The 10,683-nt window shown below is 42.7% G+C and overlaps 1 protein-coding gene across 1 annotated transcript in view; it reads right to left on the bottom strand.

Moving 5' to 3' along the window:
* LOC118080631 (inter-alpha-trypsin inhibitor heavy chain H4-like) overlaps positions 1-10,683 on the bottom strand; it is a 29,758-nt gene continuing 19,075 nt past the window's right edge. The window contains exons 16-21 of the mRNA XM_035106149.2: positions 8,011-8,052; positions 6,615-6,755; positions 5,386-5,557; positions 2,804-2,958; positions 1,894-1,981; positions 1-227 (exon numbers count right to left, since the gene is read on the bottom strand). Coding sequence (XP_034962040.2) covers positions 149-227; positions 1,894-1,981; positions 2,804-2,958; positions 5,386-5,557; positions 6,615-6,755; positions 8,011-8,052 — 677 coding nt within the window. The 3' untranslated portion in view covers positions 1-148. The remainder of the gene's footprint in view (positions 228-1,893; positions 1,982-2,803; positions 2,959-5,385; positions 5,558-6,614; positions 6,756-8,010; positions 8,053-10,683) is intronic.

The raw sequence follows: 10,683 nt of genomic DNA, 5'->3' as shown, positions 1-10,683 counted from the left end.
TTTGTCCAATTAGATGATTAGATTTAATGACTCCACATTTAAAATTCTGCATTAAACATTTACATTTTAATAGTTATTACTGGAATGAAATGTAATAGTTACGCTTAATACAAAATATGGACATTTTTACTGCTTTAAATGCTGTTCTTCAAGGAGTTATATCCAGTGACCAGCAGCTAAAATTGACAATGGCTCCCAGTCCAATCCTGTAATCTTTCTTGTTTTGCCTTAAAAATGAAAGAGAAAAGAACAATAAGTTCCAATTGAAAGTAAAAGCCCCCTTCGAAGTCGCATGGTCTTCTCAGTTATTCCCCTGAAAATGGTTTTTGTTTTAACATGACTGCATGTAAATTCAGCCCTCCACGTTTGTGCAGCAATTCACATTAAAAAAATTGAAAATCCTCATGAAGATTCATTGACATTCAATGCAGATTTCTCCTAATAAGCACTTTTTGGGATGTGGTATTTACACATTTTTGAAAGCAATTTCCTCTAATATAATGCATTCTGTATGTTATTTTCACTAACATTTGTATGCACATTCCCCCCTAATACAGTGGTACCTCAGGTTAAGAACTTTTTTCATTCTGGAGGTCCGTTCTTAACCTGAAACTGCTCTTAACCTGAGGTACCATTTCAGCTAATGGGGCCTCCCGCTGCTGCCGCATGATTTCTGTTCTCATCCTGAAGCAAAGTTCTTAACCCGAGGTACTATTTCTGGATTAGCAGAGTCTGTAACCTGAAGCGTCTGTAACCCGAGGTACCACTGTATATGCATTTTTGTAAACATTGATTGCTTGGAGAACTGCATAGCAAAATTCATTGCTATGTGATACTGTACAATGGTGATGGGATAAAATCAGGCCAAATCTTTATTGACAGCAGCAGGCAGGGTAAGGGGTGGCATGACATTGGGTCCAAGGACCCAACAAGCCATTGATGTTAACCCCCTGCTCCTTCACAAAAGGTAACTTTTTGCCGTTGGCAAAGACTGGGGGAACTGGCCGAGGAAAGCTAGTAACAAACGGGAGGTTAATGAATGTGCTGAAGACCTGAAAGGCATGGGGTTGACTCAAAAAAATTGAGTGGGGAAAAAGTTGCATCTCAAGCATAAAATACATATATTTTTATATGCATAGAAAAGATGTGGGTTATTTCTCGAGGGTCCTCTAGGGCCACAAATACTTTGCTGATGTGAAAATTCATGGCAACACTGTTTTGAGCTGCGTTTGCAGATAAACACTTCCAATTTACTATATTTTATTATCACTTTCAACATTCTTATTCCTGTAAAATACTCCCCCCCCCAAAAAAAATTGCAGAGCAGTGTAGGGTATGTGGTGAAAGAGAAGCTCAGGGTACCTGGGCATTTTTAGCTAGAGAAAAGAAATATATCTATCTATCTATCTATCTATCTCTATCTATCTCTATCTATCTATCTATCATCTATCTATCATCTATCTATCATCTATCTAATCTATCTATCATCCTGTTTCTCCGAAAATAAGACGTATAAGCCATACCCCGAAAATAAGACATAGTGATAGGCGCAGCAACAATGCCGGCCACTGCAGGAGGAGGGGGGGGGGAAATAAGACATCCCCTGAAAATAAGTCATAGTGTGTTTTGTTGAGGAAAAATAAATATAAGACGGTGTCATTCGAACCCCCGTCCTTCTGATTGGCAAGCCCTAGGCTCCGTGGTTTAACCCACAGCGCCACCCGCATCCATATATATATATATATATGTTGTTGTTGTTTAGTCGTTTAGTCGTGTCCGACTCTTCGTGACCCCATGGACCATAGCACGCCAGGCACTCCTGTCTTGCACTGCCTCTATATATATATATATATATATATATATATTCTACAAGTTTTTTTCTGTGCCTTTTACCTTCTGAAAATATATGATTGTCCTCGTACAGTCAATGTCTTCTTTCTATTCCCTTGTTTTTGGAGACGTTTATTAGAGTAAAACTGACCTGCAGAACACAAAGAAAAACACAGGAAAATAACTGCAGTTCTCAAAGCTATGCTGGAGCAGCTGCAACACGCATTCCCCCCTCCCCCAAGACAGGCTCATTCCTTTTTGATTTCGGGATACAATTGACTACTGTCTAGTCTAGTATTTATCTTGATGGAAGTATTTTTTGTTTGGGAGCTCACCATGGCCTTTGACAGGCCTATAGCAAACAAAATGTATAGACTGAATTACACTTGTGTCTACTATGAATAATAATAAATAATTAAACTGGAGCAGGTAGTTTTACTCATAAAACAAGCTCAGTGGTCCTCCGAGTTTTCTCTACACATTTATTCAACACTTATCCACTTTTCTGTAGTGGAGCTGCCTTGTACGTGAGGAACGGTGACCCCCCAGGCAGGAGGCAGCCATGGCCAAGAAGCTGACATTTGGGTTCCCTCTCCAAAGATAGGAGAAAGAACATGGGCCTGGAAACTGATGAAGATCATCAGTGACTCTCCTGATGATCATGTCAGCACTACCACCCTAATTCTCCCAAGTATTGGTGTAGTGACGAGGGGATTGAGCTGTGAACCAAACAGTTGCCAGTTGAAACATAACTTAAGGTGTCATGAACTGACTAGGTGACTTAGGAAAGCCACTACATCAGGGCTCCCCTTCTTATCCCCACTCCACCTGAAATGTAGAGACAATAATGCTAATTTCCTATCAGCGTTGTTCTAAGGATATAAGGTATACAGTATTAAGTTATAGTGCTACATCAAAACCAAGCTTAGATAACATGATGATTGCTACTTCATTGCAAAATCTGAATACATACCAAAAAATCCAGCAATGTTGTTAGAAAAAAGTTGACTATTATTCAAGTGCAATCCAAGGAAGTTAAGAGGGTTCTTCATATAGTAAACTTGTATTGTGATACCGTCTGGTCCTGATAGTGAAAGACTCCTTTCCTTTTCAATAAGAAAGCTCAACCTAGGAAGGAAGCGATGCTGTTGTTCTAATATATACATGTTGAAATGAATGAATGAATGAATGAATGAATGAATATTAATATATAGAAATATATACATTATTACCATAGAATAGCAAATGTTTGTAGAGTTGTGTCACTATATGTATTATAACAATTCAATATTCCCTGAATTACCTCTTGATCTGCAATCCCAATTTCAAGGGGGCATAATTTAATAGGTATTTCTGCAGTGTGTGTGAGAGCCAGTGTGGTGTAGTGGTTAAGAGCGGTAGACTCGTAATCTGGGGAACCGGGTTCGTGTCTCCGCTCTTCCACATGCAGCTGCTGGGTGACCTTGGGCTAGTCACACTTTTTTGAAGACTCTCAGTCCCACTCACATCACAGAGTGTTTGTTGTGGGGGAGGAAGGGAAAGGAGAATGTTAGCCGCTTTGAGACTCCTTAGGGTAGTGATAAAGTGGGATATCAAATCCAAACTCTTCTTCTTCGTCTTCATTTGGTTCTTATTGCATTTCTTATTTTTTTAAAAAAGATATTTACACTCCTCTTATGAAACAGTAGTTTCCAGCAACAGGTAAAAATTATTACAATCAGAATAGCAAGTGAACACCAAGGAAAAAGCAATAGAAGCCTGTATTAGACTGAGAGGCTTAAACATTGAAAGACGAAGTCATGATTAGGGAAAGCATAACAAAACTAAAATAATGGAAGAGACCATGTAAAAACAACCAAAAAAAGGTGTCTTGCAAAGATCTTTAGGAGGAGATTCCATTGATGTGGGGCCACTACTGAAAAGATTCTGTCTCTGGTGGCTACCATCATGCTTCAGCAGGTTTGTACGGGTGTAAGTGTTCCTGCAAATAACTTGACCCTAAACTATTTAGGGCTCTACATTGAAAGGTAAAATCAGCTCCTGAAATCGAAATTGTTTGGTTTTGATTTGGACACTCTCCAGACATCAATTCAGGGTTCTACTGTATTTTAAAATTTTGTTGGAAGCTGCCCAGAGTGGCTAGGGAAACCCAGCCAGATGGGTAGCCTATAAATAATAATAAATAATAATAATAATTATTATTATTCCTAAGATTAGCTTCAGTTGTTTCACATAGGTGTTAAAAAATATTGGGGGGGGGCAATATATAATCTCATGATCGGTGCCACTGTAACTCTATGCCCTTAACACCCACTCCAGTAAGGCTGTCCAAAACAGCACCACTGCCAGTTGTCAAAAGCTGCTGTGACGTGCAAGCCATAGAATCAGAACAGGGCCGGCGCTACCATTAAGGCGAGCTAGGCCATCGCCTAGAGCGCCAACATGGAGGGGGCGCTGCGCTGGCCAGCCTGCTGCCTGCTGCCTGCTGCCTGCCTGCCGTGCCCAGAAGGGAGAGCGAGGGCTCCAGCAGCGCCTTCCCTCTCCGCCAGCACGGCGAGCCGCCGGGGCTGCAGGCAGGCAGGAGAGTGAGCTGCAACAGGCGCTCGCGGGGCCATGGCAGGAGAGCAAGCGGGAGATGAGGGGCGCGGCGCTGGAGCAGCCGCCCTGGGGAGGGTCATGCCTTCCGCTTCCGGGTCTCCTGAGCTCACTGCCTTGGCGGCCGTCTCCTCCTCCGCGCTCTGCCTCCTTGAATGGGGCCGGGGGCTCCGTGAGGCCCCGGCAGCGCTGCGCGCCCAGAGTATGGCGCCGCCAACATCTGCCTGCACCGGGACGGCGCCGTCTCCGCCTGCGGTGAGTTCGGCGTGGCCAGTGAGTGGGGCACGAGCCAGGTGGCATTAAGGAGCTGGGCCAAACGAGCCACAAGGGCGGCTGCGGGGTTGGAGCGAGGGGAGCTCCCTCCCCCCCGGGACTCGGGCAAAGCAACCTTCTCGAGTGCTTGAGGGAGGGAGAAGAAGCAAAGAGGGCTTCTGTGTCCTGCAGTCCCGTAGGAGGAGGCCGCCGGCAGGGCCGTGCGGCTCCCCAGCTTGCTGCGCTCGCTGGGGCACCCCAGTGTTTGATATATGATTGGCCGGGGGGGCGCCAGAAGGTGATCTCACCTAGGGCGCAAAAAACCCTAGCACCGGCCCTGAATCAGAACAAAGGTGAGTGGGCACAATTCACTGAAACATTTCAGCTTGAGTTACTGAGTCAATTTCATTGTTTTCTGGCCAACTAACTGCTTCTCGCCAGCCTAAGCTAACATATATTATGAAGCATCTACCTCAATTCATAGGAAATTAAAATGCTTTGTTCAAAGAGAAAACCAATTATTTTTTAAGGTCCCAAAATGAGGGATTCCACTGAATTTCACATGAATGCTGTTATTTGGATGCATGAGCAATTTAGCTTGTGCTTTGAAAAATTATGTAAGTTTAGGAGTTCAAGAATGTAAAATTAGCATGAGGTATAGCCTCAAAGTCAGACCAACCAACACTGAAAAGAAATATCAGATGTTACCCTCTAGTTGTAAAAGATTCACTCTTTGTCCATGGGAAAGAGCTCACATTGCCCTGATCATTCAGTAGAATTTCTCCCATTGACACATTGATTTGCACATTGGGTGTCTGATAGATTACGTTGAACTCCACAAACTTTCTGTTTTCTCCAAGCTTGCCAGTCACTTGGATCCCTGAAAATATAATAGTCAAAATAAATATAAGGATCATACACAAGAAACATATTGCTGTTTACTAAGCAACAATTTAATATAAATAAAACTGTGATATAAGCTCAAGAGCAACAAAATCCACGTGTTGCCACCATTTCTCGTCCCCTTTTTCGAAAGCCTACTGAAATCACACAACTGGCCAGAATTGCAAGAGCTACAGCTAGAACCAGATGACACAACTAGCCTGTATTTATAGCTATCCATCCATCTCTCCATGCATAGTGCCATTACTGTTGGTTAAAAGTAAGACATGTGATGACAGAGAGAAGATACAGGCAGGTATAAAAGAAGTAAACTCTAAAACTGGACCCTCCACTTTTAAAACAAATACAGTGGAACCTCAGTTTATGAACACCTCGGTTTACGAAGTTTCGGTTTACGAACACTGCGGACCCATCTGGAACGGATTAATTCACTTTCCATTACTTTCAATGGGAAAGTTTGCTCCAGTTTATGAACAGACTTCCGGAACCAATTACACCCATGCTTCGGGTTAAGTACGCTTCAGGTTGAGTACTCCGCGGACCCGTCTGGAACGGATTAATCCACTTTCCATTACTTTCAATGGGAACGTTCGCTTCAGTTTATGAACAGACTTCCGGAACCAATTGTGTTCATAAACCGAGGTACCACTGTAGTACTGATTAAGTACTATGTTGGCCTATGGACCATGAAATAATAACAATAAATAAGAATAAATAACAATATTAAAAAGTGAGACATGTGATTCAATGTTGCAGGGAGGATTCCTACAATGAAATATGTGAAACACTTTGAACAATTGGAATGAGACATGTAAAACCACGTATTCTGACTAATGCATGATATTAACAACAGAAACATGTCAAAACAACAGAAACATGTCAAAACAAGACCAATAGTGTTGAGAATTCCCTGGTCAGCGGTTTTAATGTATTTCATTGTCAAATAGAAAACACTCACTCAGATTTCTGGAAGCAACCAAAATGCTTGACATGAAAGTTGGGGAGATGATAGCAGTTTACTTTAGAAGACTTACCTTTGTCTGGATCAGTTAGCAGGGTTATGGCTGTTTGCAACTGTCCATTGATATTTAAACAAATGGGATTTTTTTCATGAGTCAGTTGAAGAATGAAACTTGGATACTCATTAGCAGTGTCTGGGAGAGACTGAACATTACCTAGGAATCAGTAGAAACCAAAAAATATTGTCATTTTTAAAAGGCTAGTGCAATTTGTGAGTTTGGACCTGTCCTGCCAAACCTTCAGTGAAGTCATGCCAAAGCTACATTTGGGTCTTCCATCTTGATGCAAAATGGTGGCCGGTGGCCCAAAGTCATCCTGCTCATGTATGACAAAGCCCTCGTAGAGTGGGTTTAAAATTAAGCAATAGGAATGGCACTAAGGAAGGTGACACTGTCACAGAGCTGCCAGAGGAGTTGCCAGAGAGCAGCCTGGGGAAGAGGGAAGGGTTGGACCTAGGGGAGGAGGAGGCCCCAGTCAGTGACAGGGAAGAGAGGGGAGAACCAGGAAGCAGGGGGTTAAAGGAAGTAGGCTCTGTGATGGAGGGGGTCTCTCAGCAGTTCCGGGACTGATGTGGAGGGGCTGGCCATCCCCACTGCTCAGGAGCGATGGGGTCTGGAAAGGCGTGAGCAAAGGAGGAGGAGGGGACTATCCAAACACTGCTTTGCTGGCGTAAAAGCAGGAAGCCAGCACTGCCGGAATCTATGAGCGATGGATCGGACGCACGATGAATGACTGCAATCTGTACATATGTACGTATATAATAAAGACCTTTGAAAATACCTCCTTGTGAGCAGAGGTATTTCTTGAGGAAAGCTTCCTAAGACTAGACACCTTGAGTTTTCTCAATTCCCAAATCACACATACTACATATTACTCTCTCTCTCTCTCTCTCTCTCTCTCTCTCTCTCTCTCTCTCTCTCTCTCTCTCTCTTAACAAACCTGAAAAGGTTGTGTGTGGTTTTTTTAAAAAAATGAAAAGCAACCTCAGAAGGCTGAGAATTCAGGAAGAGCGGAGCTGCTTTATACTGAGTGGGACCATTGATCCATCTGTCTCAGGACTGTCTACACTGACTGCAGAGGTTATCCAGGGTTCCAGGCAGAAGTCCTTCCAAGTCCCACCTGGGGATGTTGAGGGATTGAATTTGCTCTGAGGAGTGGCCTGGGTGCTGCTTCACCTGTTCCTCACCAAACACTTTTCTACCTAGTCTTGAATGCTACTCCCCTCCACCTTACCAATGGGATTCTAAATACAGTCATACCTCGGGTTAAGTACGCTTCAGGTTAAGTACGGACTTCCAGAACCAATTAAGTACTTAACCTGAGGTACCACTGTACATGTACCCATATCTGGAACACCTTGTGGAGGGGAAAATATACGTATTAATAGAGAATAAAGTGTGAAATACTCACCTGGGTGACTCCCCACCAACCTGTATGAATAATCCGCATAATCTAAATAACCAAAAAATATATCAATTGTTAATTTTCTGCTGTTATGCTACATAAGTACTAGATCAAGCTTCCATAATCTGGTGTCCTCCAGAGATTTTGGACTATGAGTCCCATCATGTCTCATCACTGGTCATATGGACTGGAGTTCTATTTTTTCTTTTTTTCTTTTTTTCTTTATTTAACATGATTCATTTTATTTAACATGATTTTTTATTTAACATTGTTTCCTGCTTGGCAGGGGGTTGGACTGGATGGTCCTTGTGGTCTCTTCCAACTCTATGATTCTATTTTTTTTTTAATTAGCAGGATTCTTATTTTTTTATTTAACATGTCCCATTTAAGGTATAGGGACACATTGCTACCCCTAATTTTTTTTCCTAATACAGTACATTTTTAAAATCACAATCACTATGCAGCAAGCAATTTAAAAGCAAGTTGCTTTTAAATACTGTATATCAATTGCCAACTACTTTTGGCTGAAAGATTAATCTAGGAGAAATGTCACTTGATGTCCCTGAAACAGGGCAAAATCTGCTAGGCAAAAACATTCAGAAAGTGAACACTGACAGCTTCATGCATATTTATTCTTAAGGGGAAAAAATAAGCATTCCTCCTTTCTCCAGAACCCTGAAACATGTGAGTGTCATGCTATTTCACACTGACAAATTCAGGTTGCACAACTAAAGCATATTTGATGTTCTTGCACACACAGAGAGACTTTTAGCAATAAAGACTGTGGCAGGAAAAAGCACTGGAAATTGTGAGATAACAAATGTTTGATGCAGCACTGTGCAACCTCCCTACAAACAAATCAGAGTAAATCTTCAGTAAACCATAGACATTATATAACCTCCCTGAAAACATTCTGCAAAGAAATGAGGATGAATGCTCAATAACTTGTCACCAGGAAGCACCGCTAAGTCAATTATAAAGCAGCTATTCACAATCCCTTACCCATGAAGGGAAAACAAAAACCTGGAAGCTGTGGTTGAGAGCAAGGACCTCAGGACCCCAAGTCACACAAAACTGATTAATCATAGAATCCTGGAGTTGGAAGGGACCCAAGGGTCATCTAATCCAACCCCGTGCAATGCAGGAATCTTTTGCCCAACTCGGGGCTCAAACTCACCACCATGAGATTAAGAAAGACAAAAGGGATTATTAAATTAGTAGTAGTTTTCCTCTGCCTCGCATACCCACCTGTGGGGAGCAGGGAGAGGAAAATGGTGAGTGTAGCACTCCTCCAAGAAAGCAAAAAAGAAACAATCTTTAATTCTTAAATATTGTGTATTGAGTGTGCTAAGAGTGTGTATTCCATTGATTTGAGAGGAAAGGTCCAATTTTTTTGCGTACACCAAATTACAAGAACACTGATGTTTTCCTGCCTGCATACTTGTGGCCAAACCCATAGCACTGGCACAGAGAGGCTCATACATGCAAGTGCTGTACTTAAAAGTAGGAGGCGGGCCCAACCATCTGTGGAAACAGAAAACTTTTATTTTTACATCCATGATAACATGCCACCATTGGCTCCCAGGGACCAACTGTTTTAAAATGGCTGCAGAAGAAGGAAAACAGAGTGCAAGATAAGCCTAAACCATGCAAGAATGTGATGGACCATTACCTTGAAAATCGGTTGGAAGCAAATCGATTTGGGGACTGAAATAGAAATCACTACCTATTTCCCCGAAAAAGAAGGGTTTCAATACGCGTCAGTACAGAAGCAAAGCACATTCTACCCTAATACGATTTGTGTCCATACTATCCCTGACATAAATAGAATCCTTCTAGTTCCCTCCCCTCCTTTTTCCAACTGCACATGACCAGCTTTCCAACTGCACACATTGTGTTTCCAACTTCACATGGCTGCGTCCAATGGCACACAAAGAGAAACCCTGCTTCTGGCTCCGCGTCTCCAGAGAGAAACAGAGCCACTCGTAACGCCATACAACTTCAGCATTCCTGTTGGCGGATTTTTAGTGACTCTGCAACTTCTGTACAGGAGAGAGATAGGTGCCTCAATTCTCAAGACTCCAGAAAACAGACTGTGGAGCTGTAGCTGAATAAGTCTGAATTAAGAGTCACAGCCAGGAGAACGAGTAACTCACTCAGTGCAAGAGGAGGAGCCATCTGGCTGGAGTCCAAGTGTCTAAGCAGCCGACCTTTCAGCTTAACTTCTCTCTCATCTTGACAGGGTGTCACTCCTAAAGCCCACCCTCCCTTAATGATGGACAGATGCAAAGGCCACTGCCTCCCAAGTCTTGCTCAGCCAACTACAGGCATTCTTTCCCCCCTCTTTAAAAACACTTTTAATTCATTTATTTGTATGAATATTTACTAGGGGCACTGATCACCAACCTTGCATATTATCCCCCTGCAAACTCCCACCCTCACATCAAATCCCTTCCCTTGCAAGTCGTCAACCGCCTCCACTCCCCCTCCTCTTCATGAACCCCTCCCCTCTCAGGGAGATAGGAGTGGGACCACTGCAAAGTGGCGCCCCCTATTCCTGGATGCCATGGGTATCCAAACAACACTGCATATAAATGGCTGTTTATCAAATCATTTTAATATACTTTTTGCATAAGCATATGTTTGTCCCGTAGTCTTTGTTTGAGATACAAGCAGGAT

The sequence above is a fragment of the Zootoca vivipara genome, chromosome 2, assembly GCF_963506605.1.
Source record: "Zootoca vivipara chromosome 2, rZooViv1.1, whole genome shotgun sequence".
Classification (NCBI taxonomy): domain Eukaryota; kingdom Metazoa; phylum Chordata; class Lepidosauria; order Squamata; family Lacertidae; genus Zootoca; species Zootoca vivipara.
Note: the sequence above shows the minus strand (reverse complement) of the source record. Positions and strands in the feature narration are given on the sequence as shown.